The following is a 23,845-nucleotide window of genomic DNA, read 5'->3' on the forward strand; positions in this document are numbered from 1 at the left end:
GATGGTTTTCAGGATACCCTCTTTCTGACTTCTCCTACCAGTCCAAGCTCTGCTTCTTAATCTTTTTTGCTGGATCATTATCCAGAGCTACCAGCTAACCATAAGTGTCCCAAAAGGTTTGTCCTCCTAGCCTCTCTACACTACTTTACTTACTGATCTTAACAACTCCCATGGATTTAATTACCATTTCTATACTAAGGTTTTTCAAATCCTCTTATTCTGCCCCAACCTCTCAACTAACTTTCAATCCTATATCTATAAATGCCTTTCAGATATCTCAAAGAGGATGCCCAATAGACATTTTAAAATAAATATATCCAAAGTGCAACTCATTATTTATCCCCCCAAACCTTCTCTCCTCCTGTCTCCCCTTTTATTCTAAAGAACATCCTTCTCCTCCTACTCCCTGAGGCTCACAACCTAGGAATCATTCTTGACTCCTCACTGCACTCATCCCCTTTCAATGTGATGTTCATTTTACCTCTACAACATCTCTCATACATGATCCCTTCTCTCCTTTGACATTGCCTCCACTCTAATGCAGACCCTCATATCCCCCCTTACACTTGGAGTATTACATTAGCCTACTGGAAACATTAACCTGTTTCAAGTCCTAAAATGAACGTTCTAAAACTCAAATCCAACCATGCTACCCACTATTCAATAAAGTCCAGTTGCTCCCTGTTGTCTACAGCATCAAACACAAACTTCTCTGTTTCCCATCCTTTATAACCTAGTCTTCTCCTACCTTTTCAGTCATCTATCTTTCAGTCCAGTAATATTGAACTCCTCACTGTTCCACAAACAAGACACTCCATTTCTCAGTTCCAGGCATTTTTTCTGACTAACTAGAAGGTTCTCCCCTCCTCATATCTACCACTTCCTAATGGTGCAGTAGGTAAAGCTCCAGGCCTGAAGTCAAGAAGACTCATTGTCCTGAGTTCAAGTCTGTCCTTAGACACTTATTGGCTGTGTGATCTTGGTCAAATCACTTAACCCTGTTTGCCTCAGTTTCCTCATCTGTAAATGAGCTGGAGAAGAAAATAGCAAACAATGCAGTATCTTTGCCAAGAAAACCCCAAAAGAAAACCTTCATGAAATCAGACATGACTGCAAACAACCAAAATCCCATCTCTTCTCTTAATTCTAGTGTTTTCTCTGTTAATGATTTCCTATTTATCCTGTATACAGTTTTTTATATTGATATTGACATTATTATAACATATTATATTAACTATAATATGTTATAATATAACATGTACTATAATAATTATATTATAATATAATATATTGATATTATATTATCACCTCCCATAAGACTGTGAGCTCCTTAAGAGTGGATATTTGTCTTCTATGTCCTTTTTTTTTTTTTTTAATCTCCCGAGCTTAGCATAGTACCTGGTGTATAGTAGATGCTTAACAAATATTTATTGATTGATTGTTCTGTCACTTTGACATTTCCTCCTACTTTTAGTGAAGAACCAAAAGAATTCATATCATTTATGACCAAATGATCTGGCAATTAATCATGTTTTGTTTTGTGACATCTCTTGTTACTAACTTTCCCCTTATTTTTGATGTATCTTTCCAACTAGACCTTTGAAGGCAGGGTCCATGCTCTAGGCAACGTAAAACAATACAGCAAAGTGAAAGGAATTAAAAGACTACTGATTTAGCACTAATAATAATTCGTTACATTTATTTGTATCACACTTTACAAACTATTTTCAATTACTCTTTTAAATTTGATTCTTACTAGTGAGTACAGGTGTTCCACCTTACAGCTGAAGAAACTGAGCTTCAGATGCTGAGTGAGAACATTATACACAGTAACAATGAGGTTATATGATGAATAACTATGACAAACTTAGCTCTTCTCAGTAATATAGTGATGCAAGACAATTCCACTAGACTTGGGATAGAAACTGCCATCCACATCCAGAGAAAGAACTATGAAGAATGAATGTGGATCAAAGCATAATAAGCAAACAAAAAAGGTGAAAATAATTTTTTTTTGCTTATAGGTTTTCCTTTTGTTTTGATTTTTCTTTCACAACATGGCTAATATGGAAATATGTTTAAAATGATTGTATATGCATAATCTATATCTACTTGCTGTCTTGGGGAAGGGGGAGGGAAGAGAGGGGAAAACATTTGGAACTCAAAATCTTACAAAAATGAATGCTGAAAACTATCTTTACATGTAATTGGAAAATGTAATTACATGTAATTGGATTCTAACCATTTTGAAAAGAAGAATGGATCAATGCTAAGAAAATCACTAAAATGTCCATAATTTTTGACCCAGAAATTTTACTGTTAGTAAAAGACAGAAAGAGCAGTCTCAGAGAGTCAAATTATCCATTGCAGCACTTTCTGTGGTGTCAAAAAAATAGAAACAAAGTCAATGCCCTTCAGCTGGAGAATGGCTAAACAAACTGAGACAGAGGAATATAATACAATGTGTTATAAGAAATGGTGAATATGAAGAATTCAGACAAAGACAGAAAAATTTACATTAACTGATACAAAATGAAGTAAGCAGAACCAGAAAAATAATAAATAAGAATACAATAATGTAACTGAAAAGAGCAAAAGAAAACAAAACTGAATAAGTACTAAACCTTGACACAGAGGAGGTGTCAAAAGGTAGGGGACTAGGTGTAAAATATTGTATATACTGTCAGACATGATTTATTGGTTGGCTTTTTGCTGAAGTAATTTTTTTCCTCCTTTTAAATTTTTTACTACAAGAAAGAGCTCACTATGTAAGGGAGTGGAAGGAAGAATGAAAAATGAATTTCAAAACAAAAAATACTGTGAAAATTAAATTTTTTAAATAAATGATGAGAAACAAAGAAAAATTCCACTTTTTCTTTGTCTGATCTATCAGACTGGGCTATAACTTTAAATATCAATAGTTTTTCTTACCTCTTCTGCTGTACTAATATATCGTCTCTGGGTTTTCTTTGGGCTTAAGAGATTACGACGGCATGAACCACTCCATGATGGACTTGTAACAGGCTTAATAGGAAAAGTTTTTTCATATGCAGTCATATGACAGTGATGGTTTGACTTTCCAACAAAAGTGTTTGACATTCCACTGTGAAAATTACACAAAAAATTAGTTAACAATTACAAAAGATAATATTAACTTAATAATCATTGTTAGTTTTCTCTTGAAAAAAAATAATTCAATTAAGTGAAATGGTATTGATTTTGCTACCTAAAAGAAATGATCTATCTCCATCATATGCATGAGAAGATAGCATTTAAGCATATACACGTGCACATGTGTACACACATATTTTTTTACAACCACCCCACTTTGTATATCAATTTTTTTGGTAAATTAAGGATGGAGGCAACAAAGTAGAAAAAGCTAAAGACCTAGATTCAAATCTCAGTTCTTCCAATTACTACTTGCATGATCTTGTTCAAAATTTTGAACTTGTGTGAACATGAATGAGGAAAATTTCTTCATCTATATAATGAAGAGATTTAGCAAAATAGCCAAAGAGCAGGACTTTGGGCAACTCATTTAACTACCCTGGGTCTCAGGTTTATCCTGTGTGTATAATCAGGGAATTGAGTCCCCTCCAGCTGAGGATTTGTGACAATTTGATCCTAACCCAGCAATACAACTAAGACGAAAAATAAAACTGCAAAAATTTCCTTAGAGGCAACACCAGAGGGCGCCTAAGCCATTTTTATTCCCCTTAGGTAACTTCCAACATAGCCAATTTTTGCTCAAATCGTAGATTTAAAGCTTTCAACTATTTCCCATTTAAAGAAAATCCCTATCAAACTAGAATTCATCCTGTCAATTAGAAGAGCTTGTATTCTTTGTCCTGTCTAGAGAGAGGTGTATTAAATAAAACATCTTTGTGGGAGGAACCAATCAAGTCTTACTTTGTAAGACTGAGTTCAAAGTCTTGGTGTGCTCTTCCTCATCCGTTTTCATACTAAGATGCCTGTCTACATCAATTAAATCACTTTAAATGTCTCTGATTCCCATGGAGGGAAATGAGTAAAGAAATTTGAAATACTCTTTCATTTCTATTCTATCTTTATCAATTACTCATTGTAATCTGTATTGAGAGTATAGAAAAGGAAGGAGTATATATGTATACCAGGGAGTATGTATACCGGGGAGTGAAGGGGAGGGAAGAGAAAGATGAATCTAGAACTCAAGTATTGCTGCTTCATAAAAATGCTAATATTCCTTCAGAGCTGTTAGGCAAGAATGGAATGAGAATAGGTGGCAAAGTTAGAATAAAATGTATATCCCAGTGAATGTATGAATTTCTTCAAATTTTATCTTTTTGCAACCCTAAATTTAAAGAATATTTCAAAGAAAAAGTAATTTATAGGTAGAAATCCACCAATGCTCATCAGAAAGCACAATCTCATATAAGAAGATAGAATTATCTTAACCTCACTCAAAGGTCTACTATTAGCAAAGCAGAATTTTAGAAGCTGCCATCCTACACTTGGACAATAAAAAAGTGGTCAAAGGATATGAATTAATAGTTCTCAAAAGGAGAATTGCAAATTATTAATGATCATACGAAAGTCTGCTCCAAGAAACACAACAAAATAATTCTGAGTTGATGCAAGACAAGTTGGCAAAGAGTCAGTGTGGAACGAAAAGCAAACACTAAAGCTGCTGGTGGAGCTGTGCATTGGTCCAAACATTCTGGAAAACAATATGGAATCATGTTAATAAAGTCATAAAAACGTCCATAGCTTTTGAGTCAGCAATTTAATGCTTTATCTCCAAAGAAAGTCAAAGATTAAAAGGTGTATTAAAAAGCTTTGATACACACTAAGATATTTATAGTGGCACTTTTAATTGTTAAAGAACTTGAAACAAAGTTCTTGTTGATCAAGTAAGGAATACCTACATGGTACATCAACAGGATGTCATATTACTGCACCATAAAAAACAATGACTATAGAAAGATTATAGGAAATCGTGGGAAGACATGAATTAATATAAATTGAAATAAGCAGAAACAGGAAAATAACTCACCCAATGACTACAGAAATGTAAATGAAAACAACAGTATTTGAAACTAAACACTGCATATTTATAATGATTAAGCTTGACTTGAAGAGGTATGATTAGAATGTACCTTTTTCAGGCCTGGAGAGACTTACATGAACTGATGCTGAGTGAAATGAGCAGGACCAGGAGATCATTATATAATTCAACAATACTGTATGATGATCAATTCTGATAGACGAGGCACTCTCCAACAATGAGATGAAACAAATCAGTTCCAATAGAGCAGTAATGAACTGAACCAGCTACACCCAGTGAAAAAACTCTGGGAGTTGACTACGAACCACTACATAGAATTATAGAGATAGAATAGACAATATTTTTGTCTGCCTACATTTTTTACTTCCTTCACAGGCAGCTCACACTGTGCAGACCCGAGGGGGGAGGGGTGTGATCTCTTCTGTTTCTCATGGATATTCCGGCCACCCCCACCTCCACCAGGAGTGACTCAGCATGTTCTTAGAGCCTCAGGCAACACAGCCAACACTGTCCTGTTAGTGCCTCCCTGCTGTCTCCCGCAGTCTGTAGAGAAAGCTTGGTAATACCATCCAGCCCCATCCTCCCCCAGAAACAGACCAATTGTTTCTCTTGCCAATTTGTTTTCTTCGATTCCCACTCTGACAAAATGAAAAAAAAATTTAAAAGGGCTCTAACCATTGACAGCTTCTGTATAGATAGAGAGCAGACTTCAAACTCTGAGGAGACTAAAAGTAGACTGTCTCCAGAGGAATCCCCTAAGGAGGATATGATCTGCTCCTCAATGCACAAAACTCACATAGAGGAAATCAAAAGGGCTCTCACAAGAGAGCTAGAAGAGAAATGGGAAAAGGAAAGGGAAGCTTGGCAAGAGAATCTGGAGAAGTCATCCCAGGCATTTAAAGACAGAGTGGATAAAGAAATCAAATCATTGAAAAACAAAATTAGTGAATTGGAAAAGGTAAACAACTCCAAGGAAAACAGGATTAGTGAGTTGGAAAAAGAAAACAGCTCTCTAAAAAATAAAATTGATGAAATGGAAAAAAGTTCCATAGGAGATAAAAACTCAATTGGCCAAATACAAAAAGATATAAAAAAAGTCAGTGAAGAAAATACATCATTGAAAATTAGAATCGAACAAGTAGAAATGAATGACTCAAGGAGAAACCAAGAAGTCAAGCAAAACTAGAAAAACGAAACAATTGAAAAGAATGTCAAATACTTTATTGGAAAGACAGACCTGGAAAACAGATCCAGGAGAGACAATTTGAGATTAATCAGACTCCCTGAAAAATATGAGGAAAAAAAGAGCCTGGACACTATTTTCCAGGAAATTATCAAAGAGAACTGCCCAGACGTTTTGGAAACAGAGGGTAAAATAGACACTGAAAAAATTCATCAATCACCTACTGAAAGGGACCCTAAAATCAAAAAGCCAAGAAATATAGTGGCCAAGTTCAAGAACCATCAGGCAAAAGAAAAACTATTGGAAGCTGCTAGAAAAAAGCAATTCAGATATGGAGGAGCCACAATAAAGATAATAACCCAGGATCTAGCAGCGTCCACATTAAAAGAATGAAGGGCCTGGAATATGGTATTCCGAAAGGCTAAGGAACTTGGTATGCAGCCAAGAATAAATTACTCAGCAAAAATGAGCATCCTTTTCTAGGGAAGAAGATGGACATTTAACAAAATAAATGAATTCCATCTATCCTTGATGAAAAAACCAGATCTACACAAAATGTTTGATCTTCAAATACAGAGCTCAAGAGATTTCTAAAAAGATAAAAAGAAATCTTAAGAACTATATTTCTGCCATAAAGATAGGTAAAGAACACGTGTATAATTTGTCCTAGAAACTAGAGGTAGAAAGGAAATTATATCATAAAAAAGGGTAAAGTGGTGGTACTACATCTCATGAAGAGGCAAAGGTAACCTACTATATCTGAGAGAAAGAAAGGAGGGGGATGAACATAGTGTGTATCAATAGACATATTCAATTTATGGTGAAACTTGTTCCACTTCATTGAAAAGTGGGAGGGAAGGAGTAAGCTAAGGGAAAGGAAATACAGAAATTGTGAGGAAAAGGGGTAAAATAGGGGGAGGAACTTTCAGGTGGGGGAGGGATACTAAAAAGGGAGGTCTGTGAAAAACAAGTGGTGCTCACAAGTTTAATACTGGGAAGGGGGGTAAGAGGGAAGGAAAGGAGAAAAGCATAAGCAGGAGTTAACAGGATGGCAAGCAATATAAAATTAGTCATTCTAACCATAAATGTGAATGGGGTAAACTCCCCCATAAAGAGGAAGCAGTTAGCAGACTGGATTAAAAGCCAGAATCCTACTATATGTTGTTTACAACACACCTGAAACAGGGTGATACATTCAAACTAAAAGTAAAAGGGTGGAGCAGAATCTACTATGCTTCAGGTGAAGCCAAAAAAGCAGGGGTAGCCATCCTCATCTCAGATCAAGCAAAAACAAAAATTGAACTAATAAAAGAGATAAGGAAGGGCATTATATCCTGCTAAAGGGCAGCATCAATATTAAACATATACGCACCAAGTGGTGCAGCATCTAAATTCTTAAAAGAGAAATTAAGAGAGCTGCAAAAAGCAATAGACAGCAAAACTATAATAGTGGGAGATCTCAACTTTGCACTTTCAGAATTAGATAAATCACAAAATAAATAAGAAAGAAGTCAAAGAGGTAAATAGAATACTAGAAAAGTTTGATATGATAGATCTTTGGTGAAAGTTAAATAAAGACAGAAAAGAGTACACTTTCTTCTCAGCAGTTCATAGAACCTAAACAAAAATTGATCATATGCTAGGACATAAAAACCTCAAAATCAAATGCAGTAAGGCAGAAATAATAAAGGCATCCTTTTCAGATCACAATGCAATGAAAATTACATTTAATAAAAAGCCAGGGGAAAAGTAGACCAAAAAAAAAAATTGGAAACTAAGTAATCTTATATTAAAGAATGATTGGGTGAAACAGCAAATCATAGACATAATTAATAACTTCACCCAAGAAAATGACAATAATTAGATATCCTACCAAAATGTGTGGGATACAGCCAAAGCAGTATTAAGGGGAAATTTTATATCTCTAGAGGCCTACTTGCATAAAATAGAGAAAGAGAAGGTCAACGAATTGGACTTACAACTAAAAATGCTAGAAAAGGAACAAATTAAAAACCCCCAGACAAACACAAAACTTGAAATTCTAAAAATAAAAGGAGAGATTAATAAAATTGAAAGTTAAAAAAACTATTGAATTAATTAATAAAACTAAGATTTGGTTCTATGAAAAAAACCAATAAAATAGGCAAACCTTTAGTAAATCTGATTTAAAAAAGGAAAGAGGAAAAGCAAATTGTTAGTTTTAAAAATGAAAAGGGAGAACTCACCACTAATGAAGAAGAAATTAGAACAATAGTTAGGAGCTACTTTGCCCAACTTTATGCCAACAAATTCAATAACTTAAATGAAATGGAAGAATACCTTCAAAAATATAGCTTGCCCAGATTAACAGAGGAAGAAACAAGTAGTCTAAATAGTCCCATTTCAGAAAAAGAAATAGAACAAGCTATTAAACAACTCCCTAAGAAAAAATCCCCAGAAAAAGAAATAGAACAAGCTATTAAACTAAGAAAAAAATCCCCAGAAAAAGAAATAGGACAAGCTATTAAACAACTCCCTAAGAAAAAATCCCCAGGACCAGATGGATTTACACGTAAATTCTGCCAAATATTCAAAGAACAATTAGATCCAATGTTATATAAACTATTTGAAAAAATAGGGAATGAAGGAGTCCTACCAAATTCCTTTTATGACACAGACATGGTACTGATAACCCAAACCAGATAGGTTGAAAACAGAAAAAGAAAACTATAGACCAATCTCCCTAATGAATATTGATGCTAAAATGTTAAATAAGATATTAGCAAAAAGACTCCAGAAAATCATCCCCAGGATAATACATCATGATCAAGTAGGATATATACCAGGAATGCAGGGCTGTTTCAATATTAGGAAAACTATCAGTATAATTGGCCATATTAATAATCAAATTAACAAAAATTATATGATCATCTCAATAGATGCAGAAAAAGCATTTGATAAAATCCAACATCCATTCCTATTAAAAACACTTGAGAGGAAAGGAATAAATAGACTTTTTCTTAAGATAATCAGTAGCATCTATTTAAAACCATCGATAAGCATCATATGTAATGGAGAAAGATTGCAACCATTCCAGTTAAGATCAGGGGTGAAACAAGGTTGTCCACTATCACCATTACTATTCAATATTGTATTAGAAACGCTAGCTTTGGCAATAATAGCTGAGAAAGAGATTCAAGGAACTAGAGTAGGTATTGAGGAAACCAAATTATCACTCTTTGTGGATGATATGATGGTATACATAGAGAACCCCAAAGATTCAACTAAAAAGCTATTAGAAATAATCCACACCTTTAGCAAAGTTGCAGGAAACAAAATAAATCCACATAAATCATCAGCATTCTTATATGTCAATAACAAAGTCCAACAGAGTTACAGAGAGAAATTCCATTTAAAGTAACTACTGATAGTATAAAATATTTAGGAATCTATCTGCCAAGGGAAAATCAGAAACTATATGAGCAAAACTATAAAACACTTTCCACACAAATTAAGTCTGATCTAACCAATTGGAAAAATATTAAATGCTCTTGGATAGGGCGAGCAAATATAATAAAGATGACAATACTACCTAAACTAATCTATTTATTTAGCTCTATACCAATCAGACTCCCAAAAAACTATTTTAATGATCTAAAAAAAAATAACAACAAAGTTAATATGGAAAAACAAAAGGTCAAGAATTTCAAGGGAATTAATGAAAAAAAAAAATCAAATGAAGGTGGCCTAGCTGTACCAGATCTAAAATTATATTATAAAGCAGTGGTTACCAAAACCATTTGGTATTGGCTAAGAAATAGACTAGTTGATCAGTGGAACAGGTTAGCTCCAAAGGACAAAATAATTAATAATTCTAACAACCTAGTGTTTGACAAACCCAAGGACCCCAGCCTTTGGGATAAGAACTCAATGAGTGACAAAAATTGCTGGGAAAACTGGAAATTAATATGGCAGAAACTAGGCAGTGACCCACACTTAACACCGTACACTAAGGTCAGGTCAAAATGGGTTCATGACCTAGGAATAAAGAATGAGATAATAAATAAATTTGAGGAACATAGGATAGTTTACCTCTCAGACCTGTGGAAGAGGAATGAATTCATGACCAAAGAAGAACTAGAGATCATTATTGATCACAAAATAGAAAGCTTTGATTATATCAAATTGAAAAGTTTTTGTACAAACAAAATCAATGCAGATAAGATTAGAAGGGAAACAATAAACTGGGAAAACATTTTTACAGTCAAAGGTTCAGATAAAGGTCTCATTTCCAAAATATATAGAGGACTGACTCTAATATATAAGAAATCAAGCCAATCTCAAATTGATAAATGGTCAAAGGATATGAACAGACAATTCTCAGATAAAGAAATTGAAACTATTAAAAAAAAAAAAGAAATTGAAACTATTTAGATGCTCCAAAGCATTATTAATCAGAGAAATGAAAATTAAGACAACTCTGAGATGCCACTACACACCTGTCAGATTGGCTAGAATGACAGGGAAAGGTAATGCAGAATGTTAGAGGGGATGTGGGAAAACTGGGACACTGATACATTGTTGGTGGAACTGCAAATACATCCAGCCATTCTGGAGAGCAATTTGGAACTATGCTCAAAAAGTTATCAAATTGTGCATACCCTTTGATCCAGCAGCATTGCTACTGGGTTTGTATCCCAAAGAGATCTTAAAGAAAGGAAAGGGACCTGTATGTGTAAGAATGTTTGTGACAGCCCTCTTTGTGGTGGCCAGAAACTGAAAAGTACGTGGATGCCCATCAATTGGAGATTGGCTAAATAAATTGTGGTATATGAATAATATGGAATATTATTGTTCTGTAAGAAATGACCAACAGGATGATTTCAGAAAGGCCTGGAGAGACTTACATGAACTGATGCTGAGTGAAATGAACAGGACCAAGAGATCATTATATACTTCAACAACAATACTATATGAAGATCAATTCTGATGGACCATCTCCAACAATGAGATGAACCAAATCAGTTCCAATAGAGCAGTAATGAACTGAACCAGCTACACTCAGCGAAAGAACTCTGGGAGATAACTATGAACCACTACATAGAATTTCCAATCCCTCTAATTTTGTCTGCCTGCATTTTGGATTTCCTTTACAGGCTAAATGCACACTATTTCAAAGTCCAATTCTTTTTGTTCAGCAAAACAACTGTTTGGTCATATATACATATATTGTATTTAATTTATACTCTAACATATTTAACATGTATTGGTCAACCTGCCATCTGGGGGGGAGAAGGAGGGGAAAAATTGGAACAAATGGTTTGGCAATTGTCATTGTTGTAAAATTACCCATGCAAATATCTGGTAAATAAAAACTATTAGATATGAAAAAAAAAGATCTGAGATCATGGAATATAATATTCTGGAAGATAAAAGAGCTAAGACTACAACCAAGAATTGCTTACTTGGTGAAATTATTTCACATGAAGAAGCACAAAAGAGCTATTACAATGGAGAGGAAGAAGGAAAGATGGGAAATGGGTACTACTTGAACCTTACTGTCATCAGTATTGGCTCGAAGAGGGAATTATATAACCAATTAGTTAAATATAGAAATATATCTTGCCTTCATGGAAGTAGTATGGGAGATGATCAAGTAAAAAGATGGGGAGGGAAATGACAGAAGAGAGGGCAAATCAGGGGAGGTGGCAGACAAGCAAAAAAGGTGAAAGGAAAAGATAAAGAAGAGGAAAAATAGGATAGAGACACTACACATTTAATTATTATAATTATGAATATAAGAGGGATAAACTCTCCCATAAAATGAAAGCAGATGGTAGAATACATCAAAACCCAGAATCCTACATATATTGTTTACAAGAAATACAAGAAACACATGTAGAATAAATGTGAAGGGCTAGAACAGAATCTATTATGCTTTAGCTGAAGTTAAGAAAAAGGATAGCAATCCTAAACTCAGGGGAAAAAAAGAAAAAGAAAAAAAAATAGACATAATTAAAAGATAAGGAAACCACAATTTACTAAAAGGCACACAGACAAAAAAGCAATATCAACACTAAACATACATATACCAAGTAGTACAGCATTCAATTCTTAAAGGACAAGTTAAATAACTTACAGGAAGAAATAATTGCAAAACTTTATTAATGGGGCATGTCAACTGTCCCCACAACAACTGTCAAGAAATCTAACCAAAAAATAAACAAGAAAAAAATTAGAAAAGTTAGACATGACAGACCTTTGGAGAAAACTGAATGGGAACAGAAACGAATACACCTTTTCTCAGTAGCACATGGCACCTGCATAAAAAGTGACCATATGTTAGGCAAAAAAGTCTCAAAATGAAATGTAGAAAGGCAGAAATATTAAACATGTTCTTTTTTTGGATCTCAATGCAATAAGAATTACATTCAATAAAGGTAGTGGAAAGATAAGATTAAAAATTAATTGGAAACTAATAATCTAATACTAAAGAATAAGTGAATCAAAGAACAAATCATAGAAATAATCAATAATTTCATTAAAGAGAATGACAAAAATGAGACATATAAAAATTTATGGGAAGGAGCCAAAGTAGTACTTAGGGGAAATTTTATTTCTCTAAATTTTTACATCAACAAAGTAGAAAAGTCAACAAATTGGGCATGCCACTAAAAAAACTAAACAACAAATTTAAAATCCCCAACTGAACACCAAAAAAATCAAAGCAAAATCAAAAAAAATGAAAAAATAGAAGAAAATGTAAAATATTACTTGGGAAAAAACAGACCTGGAAAATAGATCTAGGAGAGGCAATCTAAGGGTTATTGGACTTCCTGAAAACCATGATGAAAAAAAAAGAGCCTATACAGTATTTTTTCAGGAAATCATCAAAGAGAATTACCCTCATATCATAGAATCAGAAGGTAAAATAGCCACTGAAAGAATTCACCAAATACCTACTGAAAGAGACCCCAAAATTAAAACTCAGGAATATCATGGCTAAATCTCAGAACTATCAGACCAAGGACAAAATATTACAAGCAGCCAGGGAAAAAAAATTAATTTAAATACCAAGGAGCCACAATTAAGGATTACCCAGGACCTACCAGCTCGAATTATATATAAAGGATATTCTGATATTCTGAAAGGCAAAGGAACCTGGAATGCAGGTAAACTGAGCATTTTCTTTCAGGGAAAAAGATAGATATTCAATGAAACAGGTGATTTCCATTTGTGTCTGATGAAAGTCCAGAGCTAAATAAAAAATATGATTTCCAAATATAGAACTCAAGAGAAACATAAAAAGATATTTTTTTGCTGAGGCAATGGGGTTAATTGACTTGCCCAGAGTCACACAGCTAGTATCTGAGACCATATTTGAACTCAGGTCCTCCTGATTTCAGGGCTGGTGCTCTATCCACTGCGCCACCTAGCTGCCACTGAAAAGAACTCTTGAGAACTGTATTTCTGTTATGGGTATACATAAGATTTTACTGTTATAATATAAAAAAGAAACTAGAGGTGGAAAGGGGATTGTACCAGAAAAAGGGGAAAATGGAGATAAAATGAGGGAATTACATCTCAGAAAGAGGCAAGGAAAATCTATTATAATTGAGGGAAAGAAGGGAGAGGGATGAACATTGTATGAATCTTACTCTCAAAAAATGTGGCTCAAAGAAAGAATATTAGACATATTTAGTTTCACAGAGAAACTTTTCTCACCTTATAGAAAAGTGGGAAGGGAAAGGCAAAAAATGAAAGAGATAGGCTAAATAGAAGGGAAAACAGAAATAGGGAAAAGGTATAAGAAAGGGAGAGGGGTTCTAAAGGGGGAGAGCTGCTTAAGGCAAGTGGTGCTCAAAAATAAAATATTGGGAAGGAGGGTAAGGGGAAAAGGAAAGAGAAAAGTATAATGTGGAGTTAATAAGATGGCAGGAAATAAAAAATGAGTAGTTTTAATCGTAAATGTGAATGGGATGAACTCTCCCATAAAGCAGAAGGGGATAGCAGACTGGATTAAAAGCCAAAATCCTACAATATGTTGTTTACAAGAAACACATTTAAAGATTTACATAGTAAAGGAAAAAGGATGGAGTAGAATCTATTATGCTTCAGGTGAAGTTTAAAAAAAAAAAAAAAAAAAGCAGGAGTAGCCATCCTGATTCTCAGATCAAGCAAAAGCAAAAACTGATCTAATTAAGAGATAAGGAAGGAAACTGTCTGGCTAAAGGATACCATAGATAATGAAACAATATCAATACTAAACATATGCACCAAGTGGTATAGCATGGAAATTCCTAAAGGAGAATTTAAAAGAGCTACCAAAAGAAATAGACAGCAAAACTATAATAGTGAGAGATCTCAACCTTGCTCTTGCATGATCCAGATCATGATGCAATAAAAATTATATTCAATAAAAAGCCAGGGGAAAATAGACTAAAAAGTAATTGGAAACTAAATAATTTCATCCTAAAGAATGAAAGAGTGAAACAGCAAATCATAGACACGATCAATAATTTCATCCAAGAGAATGACAATAATGAGACAACATACCAAAATTTGTAGGATGCAGCCAAAGTGGCAATAAGGTGCTATCTCTATATGCTTACTTATATAAAATAGAGAAAGAAAAAAAAAATCAATGAATTGGGCTTGCAACTAAAAAAGCTAATTTCTTTCTTGTTTATTTTTTGGTTGGATTTCTTGACAGTTGTTGTGGGGACAGTTGACATGCCCCATTAATAAAGTTTTGCAATTATTTCTTCCTGTAACTTATTTAACTTGTCCTTTAAGAACTGAATGCTGTACTACTTGGTATATGTATATTTAGTGTTGATATTGCTTTTTTGTCTGTGTGTCTTTTAGTAAATTGTGGTTTCCTTATCTTTTAATTATATTTTTTTCTTTTTTTTTTCCCCTGAGTTTAAGATTGCTATCCTTTCTTTTTCCCAATCAAGTACCAAACCTGAAATTCTAAAAATGGGGGCAGCTAGGTGGCGCAGTAGATAGAGCACCAGCTTTGAATTCAGGAGGACCCAAGTTCAAATGTGATCTCAGACATTTAATACTTCCTAGCTGTGTGACCCTGGACAAGTCACTTAACCCCAGCCTCAGGGGGGGAAAAAAAAAAAGAAATTCTAAAAATAAAAGGAGATATTAATAAAATTGAGAGTAAAAAACTACTGAATTAATAAATAAAATAAGAGTTGATTTTATGAAAAAAACAACAAAAGAGATAAACCTTTAGCTAATATGATTAGAAAAAGGACAGAGGAAAATCAAATTGTTAGCCTCAAAAATGAAAATGGAGAATTTTCCACCAATGAAGAGGAAATTAGAGCAATAATAAGGAGTTACTTTGCCCAACTTTATGCCAATAAATTTGATAACCTAAGTGAAATGGAGGAATACCTACAAAAATATAGGTTGCCCAGATTAACAGAAGAGGAAATAAATTACTTAAATGGTATCATTTTAGAAAAAGAAATAGAACAAGCTATTAATCAACTCCCTAAGAAAAAATCTCTAGGACCAGAAAGATTTACATGTGAATTCTACCAAACAGTTAAAGAACATTTAACTCCAATACTATATAAACTATTTGAAAAAATAGGGAAAGGAAGACTCCTATCCTTTTATGACAAACCAGGTAAAATGAAAACAGAGAAGGAAAATTATAGACCAATCTCCTGAATGAATATAGATGCAAAAATCTTAAATAAAATATTAGCAAAGAGATTACAGAAAATTATCCCCCAGATAATTCACTATGACCAAGTAGCATTTATACCAGGAATACCGGGCTAGTTCAATATTAGGAAAACTATTAGCATAATTAACCATATCGATAACCAAATTAACAAAAAACATATAATTATCTCAATAGATGCAAAAGAAGCATTTGATAAAAATCTAACATCCCTTCCTATTAAAAAATTAAAGAGTATAGGAATAAATGGACTTTTCCTTAAAATAATCAGTAGCATCTATTTAAAACTATCAGCAAGCATCATATATAATGGAGATAAACTGGAATCATTCACAATAAGATTGGGAATGAAACAAAGTTGCCCACTATCACCATTACTATTACATATTTTATTAGAAATGATAGCTTTGGCAATAAGAGAAGAAAAAAAGATTAAAGGAATTAGAGTAGGTAATGAGGAAACCAACTTATCACTCTTAGAGAACCCTAGAGAATCAAAAAACTATTAGAAATAATCCATGACTTTAGCAAAGTTGCAGGATAAAAAATAAATCCACATAAATCCTCAGTATTCTTATACGTCACTAACAAAATCCAACAGCAATTCCATTTAAACTAACTGTTGACAGTATAAAATATTTGGGAATCTATCTGCCAAGGGAAAGTCAGGAACTATATAAGCAAAACTACAACACTTTCCACATAAATAAAATCAGATCTAAACAACTGGAAAAATATCAAGTACTCTTGCATAGGTCAAGCAAATATAATAAAGATGACAATACTCCCTAAACTAACCTATTTATTTAGTGCTATAACAATCAGACTCCCAAGAAATTATGTTAATGGGGTCAGCTAGGTGGCACAGTGGATAGAGCACCAGCCCTGAATTCAGGAGGACCTGAGTTCAAATATGGTCTCAGACACTTAATACTTCCTACCTGTGTGACCCTGGGCAAGTCATTTAACCCCAGCCTCAGAAAAAAAAAAAGAAAAGAAAATTAAAGAAAAGAAATTATGTTAATGATCTAGAAAAAAATAACAAAATTTATATGGAAGAACAAAAGGTCAAGAATTTTAAGGCAATTAATAAAAAAAAAAAAAAAAAAGAAGGTGGCCTAGCAGTAACAGATCTAAAACTATATTATAAAGCAGTAGTCATTAAAACCATTTGGTACTGGCTAAGAAATAGACTAGTTGATACGTTAGGTACACAGGACAAAATAGTCAATGACTACAGCAAGCTATGTTTGACAAACCCAAAGACCCCAGCTTTTGCTATAAGAATTCACTATTTCACAAAAACTGCTGGGAAAATTGGAAATTAATATGGTAGAAATTAGGCATTGACCCACACATGACACCATTTAAAGTCGAAATGGGTTCATGATCTCGACGTAAAGAATGTTATTATAAACAAATTAGAAGAACATAGGCTAGTTTATCTCTCAGATCTGTGGAGGAGGAAGGAATTTGTGACCAAAGAAGAACTAGAGAACATTATTGATCACAAAATAGATAATTTTGATTATATTAAGTTAAAAAGTTTTTGTTCAAACAAAATTTATACAGACAAGATTAAAAGGGAAGCAATAAGCTGGGAAAACATTTTTATAGTTAAAGGTTCTGATAAAGGCCTCATTTCTAAGGTATATAGAGAATTAACTCAAATTTATAAGAAATCAAGCCATTCTCCGATTGATAAATGGTCAAAGGATATGAACAGACAATTTTCAGATGAAGAAATTGAAACTATTTCTAGTCACATGAAAAGATGCTTCAAATGATTGTTGTTCAGAGAAATGCAAATTAAGACTACTCTGAGATAACACTACACACCTGTCAGATTGGCTAAAATGAGAGGAAAAGGTAATGATGAATGTTGGAGGGAATGTGGGAAAACTGGGACACTGATATATTATTGGTGGAACTGTGAATGGATCCAACCAATCTGGAGAACAATTTGGAACTATGCCCAAAAAGTTATCAAACTGTGCATACCCTTTGACTCAACAGTGTTTCTACTGTGTTATATCGCAAAGAGATTTTAAAGAAGGGAAAAGGACCCACAAGTGCAAAAATGTTTGTGGCAGCCCTTTTTGTAGTGGCTAGAAACTGGAAACTGAATGGATGTCCATTAATTGGAGAATGACTGAATAAATTATGGTATATGAATGTTATGGAGTATTATCGTTCTGTAAGAAATGATCAACAGGATAATTTCAGAAAGGCCTAGAGAGACTTACATGATGCTAAGTGAAATGAGCAGAATCAGGAAATCATTATACATCACAACAACAAGGTATATACGATGATCAATTCTGATGGACATGGCTCTCTTCAACAAATAATTCAAATCAGTACCAATTGTTCAGTGATAAAGAGAGCCATCTACACCCAGAGAGAGGCCTGTGGGAACTGAGTGTGCTGAACTGAGTGAACTGAACACCATAGCATTGTTACTATTTCTGTTGTTCGCTTGCATTTTGTTCTCTCAGGTTTTTTTTTTCCCTTCTTGATCAGATTTTTCTTATGCAGCAAGATAACTGTATAATATACATATTTATACAGTTGTTTTATATATATATATATATATGTATATATATAACATGCATTTATTCAGTTATATTTAACATGTATTAGACTACCCACCATCTAGGGGAGGGGGTGGGAGGAAGGAGGTAGAAAATTTGGAACAGAAGGTTTTACAAGGGTTAATGTTGAAAAATTACCCATGCATATGTTTTGTAAATAAAGTTTTAATAAAAAAAAAACACTATTTGAAACAGTTAACAATTTTAGCAACGTTGCAGGTTATAAGATAATCCACATAAATCATCAGTATTTCTTTATATTACCAAGAAAAATCCAACAGCAAGAGATAGAAAAAGAAATTCAACTGCCAAGACAAACTCAGGAATTACATAAACACAATTACAAAACACTTTTTACACCAATAAAGTCAGATGTAAAAAACTAGAAAAATATCAATTGTTCATGGATAGATTTCAGTCAATATAACAGAAATGACAATTTTGTCTAAACTAATTTACTTACGTTTCACACCAAACAACCAAAAAAATTATATGTTAGGTTTGTAAAAATATCAAAATTCATCTGGAAGAACAAAAGATCAAGAATATCAAGGGAATTAATGAAAGAGATGAGGTGTAGCAATATCAAACTATAATAAAGCAATAATCATCAAAATTATCTTATATTGGCAAAGACACAGAATGGTGGATCAGTGGAATAGAGTAGGTACACAAGACATAGTAGTCAATGACCATAGTAATGTAATGTTTGAAAAACCTAAAGACCCTAGCCTTTGGGATAAGAACGCACTATATGATAAAAACCGCTGGGAAAACTGGAAAAAAAAACCCAATAAGACAAGAACTAGGCATAGACCAACATCTCACACCATTTGCCAAGAGAAAGTCAAAATAGGTTATAATTTAGACATAAAGTATGATACCATAAGCAAATTAGAAGAACAAGAGTTTGCCTGTCAAATCTATGAGGAAGGGAAGAATTCATGATCAAATAAGAGATAGAATATTCAAAATGTAAAATAAATAATTTTGATAATATTTAAATAAAAAGCTTTTGTACAAACAAAATCAATGCAGCCAAGATTAGAAGAAAAGTAGAAAGCTGGGAAATAATCTTTCTTTATAGTAAATATGTCTGATAAGGCCTCTTTTCTCAAATATATAGAGAATTAAGTCAAATTCCTAAGAATACAAATCATTCCACAATTGATAAATGGTCAAAGAATAGGTAGTTTTCAGATGAAGAAATAAAAGCTTTCTGTAGACATATGAAGAAGTGTCCTAGATCACTTCTGACAAGAGAAATGCAAATTAAAACAACTTTGACTTCCTTCTCATATCTATCAGATTGACTAACACAACAAAAAAGGAAAATAATAAATGTTGGAGAGAATGTGGGAAAATTAGAATACTAATACACCACTGATAGAATTTTGAACTGATTCAATCATTCTAGAGAGTAATTTGGAACTATGCCTCTAAACCTAGCAATACCACTACTAGGTCTATAAACCAAAAAGATCATAAAAAAAGGAAAAGGGGATACATTTGCAAAAATTTTATAGCAGCACTTTTCATGGTAGAAATAGCAAAATATTGGAAACTAAGGGAATGCCCCCACAAATTGGGGAATGGCTGAATAATTGTGGTATGTAATAAATGTAACAGAATAATATTATTGTGTAATAAAAATGATGAGTAGGCAGATTTCAGAAAAACCTGAAAAGAAGTGTACAAAGTAATGCAAAGAGAAATGAGTAAAATCAGGAAAACATTGTATCACATTGTGTGATGATCAACTATGAATGACTCAGCTCTTCTCAGCAACAAAATGATGCAAGAAAAGTATATAGAACTCATGAAGGAAAATGCTATCCACATACAACTAAAGAACAACTTTGAATGCACAGTGAAGCATTTTTTTTCACTTTATTCTTTTTCATCTTTTTTTTTTCTTTTGATATGTTTCTTCTTTCATAATTGTGACTAATATGAAAATGTGTTTTACAGGATAGCACATCGCCTACCATTTTCAGAAAAGCTAGGGAAGGGAGAGGGAGAAACTTCAACTCAAAATTCAAAATCTTGTAAAAATGAATGCCTAAAAATTGTTTTCACATGTAATTGGAGAAAAGATATTATTAAAATTTTTTGATAATTATTTCAATATAATTTATTTTCTTTGTAATCTTATGTATTTTATTTTATGCATTTAAAAACAATATTCTGAGAAGAGGGACACAGACTTCACAAAACAGATCACAAAGCAATCCATAACACAAAAAAAGGTTGAGGCTCAGCACAGACCCTTTGAGGAATGGATGAGGACACAGAATGGTCTGAGGCAAGAGTGACTAGGATAAAATAATTTTCTTAATTTCTTTTTTGTTGCTGAGGCAATTGGGGTAACTAACTTGCCCAGCATCACATAGTTACAAAATGTTTAAGTGTCTGAGGCCAGATTTTAAACTCAGGTCCTCCTGACTTCAGGGTTGGTGCTCTATCCACTGCGCCACCTAGCTGCCCCAATAAAATCATTTTCTATAGTTATCAAAGATGCCTTCCTGTAAGCTATCAGATGTGCAGCAATATCCATCTGTTCTAAACAATGTCAAGTTGTATAAGTTAATCAAAGAACTGACTGGACACATATGAGGAACCTACAAATCAACTTTGAATAGTTATCTAAAGTATTCATCTCCATTCTAAAGGAACTCATATATCTATGTGCCATCAATAAGGTTTCTCTTAAACCTCTCATATCTATGGCTGACAGGTTTGGTCTTTACCAAACTTAATAAATAGTAATTCTAATTATATGAAATTTAAGAATAAAACTTGTCCCAATTCTCAATTTTAGATTCCAAAAATTCCATTCTACTAAAATGTAACAATTCAAATATTTGCATGAACATTTTTCAAATCTGAGGTAGAACTGAAGGTAGTGTCTTATGTACATAGCATACTAACCTGGAGGCCTTTCGAGTGTCATGGTATAGACTTCGGCTGATTCTGGGTTTTTGAAAAGCTGAAGTTGGTGGTGCAGGAGTAGAATTTCTCCAGTGGCCATTCACACTCTGACCAAATATTCTTGGTTCAACTAGAAAACTGTCTGAAGAAGGGCTATCTAAAAGAGAAAAATTATGTGTATCATAAATAACTCTATCTGGCATTCTGTATATAGAAATCATGTTCTAAGCAATGTAGCAAATCATACATCTAAAGAAATAAGAGTCCTAAATGCTAGAAATGTTTTACTTCTATAAAATACACTGATTCTCAATTTTGTTAACCTGAAACTTAATGGAGAATATTAATTCTGCCAGAGCCATGCATCTTAACAATGATCCTAGGATGTCTAGCGAAAGTTAATATTTGACCCCCAACTATATCGTCTAAGTAAAAGTCTAAGGAGAATTTTAATTAAAATGAAAAACATAAGTTATTTAATGAGTAGCTGGTGTTATTTCCTTTTTGATAAGTACTCTCTTCTTCAACCAAGGACTTTCTATAGAGAGATGGACTGTAAACACCGTCTAAAAAGTCAAGGTGACTAACAACTCTGGCGTTATACAACAGAAATGACCCATCACCTGCCCTGGAGGCCTGTCACTAGACAGGGCTACTATTTGTATCACTCTGAGAACTGCTATTACTGACACCAATTTCTCTGACCTGTAGATTGAAAAGAATGATGCCTCTGAAGTCTGCTACCATTTACTACCTTAGACAAATTACTTTTCTCCTCTGCAATATGAAGGGCTAGGACTAGATGACTTCTGAGATTCTTTCTTACTCTAACATTAGAAAAATCAGAAGAGCAAAAAGACAAAGCAGTAAATAGAATGTCAAGTCTAAAATCAAATACACCCAAAGTTCAAATCTAGACTTTACTAGCTATGTGGCCCAGGACAAGTTACTTAACCTGTTTGCCTCAGTTTCCTTATTTCTAAAATGAAAATAATAATCACACCTACCTCCTGGGGTTGTTGTGAGGATCAAAGGAGATAACAATTATAAATCACTTAGCACAGTACCTGGCACAAAGTAAGCTCTATATTAGTATTAGTTATAGGGGCAGCTAGATGGTGCAGTGCATACATAGAGTTCTAGACCTACAGTAAGGAAGATTCCTCTTCCTAAATTCAAATTTGGTCTCAGACACTTATTGTGTGACCCTGGCTCAAGTCCTGTTTGTCTCAGTTTCCACATCTGAAAAATGAGATGGGAAGGAAATGGCAACATTCCAGTATTCTTGCCAAGAAAATCCTAAATGGTGTCAAGAAGATTTGGATGCGACTTAAAAAAAAATGACTTAAAACATTATTGACTCTTATTGTCAAAGGATAAAGCTGCATGAATTGATGTACCACATTTTTCAAAATTCACAATGTAAAGAAAATAGAGATTAGTAAGATGGAAAAAATTTTAAAGTAAAACTGTATTTAGAGAGAGAAAAATTTATAGTAAATTTTTTAAAAATTTAAATTAACTGATACTTCATGCTTCAAGGTAAGACTAAATAAACCTATGATCCTTTGATTAATCTGTGACACACCCAACAAAATCAGCTGATAAAGAATTTTCCCTTTACTCAACTATGATGGCCTATGATGTGTGTTGGCTGTGAAAGAGGCATGGATTTAAATTCAGAAAACCTAGATTCCTATCCCAGATCTGGTATTTAGTAGGAATGATTTCAGTCAGGTTAAGTCATATAAGTGGTTTGGGCCTCAGTTTCCTCATCTGCAAATCAGGAAGGATAGATAACCTTCAAGGCTTTAAATTACATGAATTTATAGAATGGAAATATCAGAATGATTATTACAAAGTCATTTTCTAAATCTATTTACAAATCCAAGGTTTCTTTCATAAAACATTTTTCAAAATGATTTTATTTACATTAGCACAAAATTATATTTTATCAATTCATCTTAGCTTAATTACAAGAAATTTGCATTTACTTGATTTCAAAATTAGATTATATTTTGTTCTTTGTTTTAAAGAAATTCCCAACATATTTTCCTATCAACTACAATCACCTATTGATGTTATCTTCATGACAAAGCTAAAACAATGGAAGTCTCATAAATAATGTCATAAAAATCAATTCTAAACAATGCAAAGTACAAGCACTGACCTTCATCTCTCATACTCTTCTATTTAAAATCTAACCAAGAAATAGTCTCTAAGTAATGATGTCTATTTGAGGAATAAGTTTCTCAAGAAATCCAAATTATCCTGACAGGCACGAAATTTGAGATCAGGGCTGATGCAGTGACCTTCCCAGTGGCATGTGATAGAAGGTTTAGCCTCAAGAACGTGATACCATGGAGTCATCACATCCAGAATTAGCTGGGTTTATCAGG

General features: G+C 33.4%; 1 protein-coding gene across 4 annotated transcripts in view; it reads right to left on the reverse strand.

Annotated features, from left to right (window-relative positions):
* Nucleotides 1-23,845, reverse strand: part of SENP1 (SUMO specific peptidase 1) — a 92,064-nt gene that overhangs the window by 38,332 nt on the left and 29,887 nt on the right. For all 4 annotated transcript variants that reach the window (XR_012482611.1, XM_074270716.1, XM_074270715.1 and 1 more), the window contains exons 5-6: nt 21,447-21,603; nt 2,932-3,103 (exon numbers count right to left, since the gene is read on the reverse strand). Coding sequence is in view for 3 of the 4 variants with exons in the window: in XM_074270716.1 (XP_074126817.1) it covers nt 2,932-3,103; nt 21,447-21,603 (329 nt within the window). In the remaining variant the exon portion in view is untranslated. The remainder of the gene's footprint in view (nt 1-2,931; nt 3,104-21,446; nt 21,604-23,845) is intronic.

The sequence above is a fragment of the Sminthopsis crassicaudata genome, chromosome 5 (genome assembly GCF_048593235.1).
Source record: "Sminthopsis crassicaudata isolate SCR6 chromosome 5, ASM4859323v1, whole genome shotgun sequence".
NCBI classification, from domain to species: Eukaryota; Metazoa; Chordata; class Mammalia; order Dasyuromorphia; family Dasyuridae; genus Sminthopsis; species Sminthopsis crassicaudata.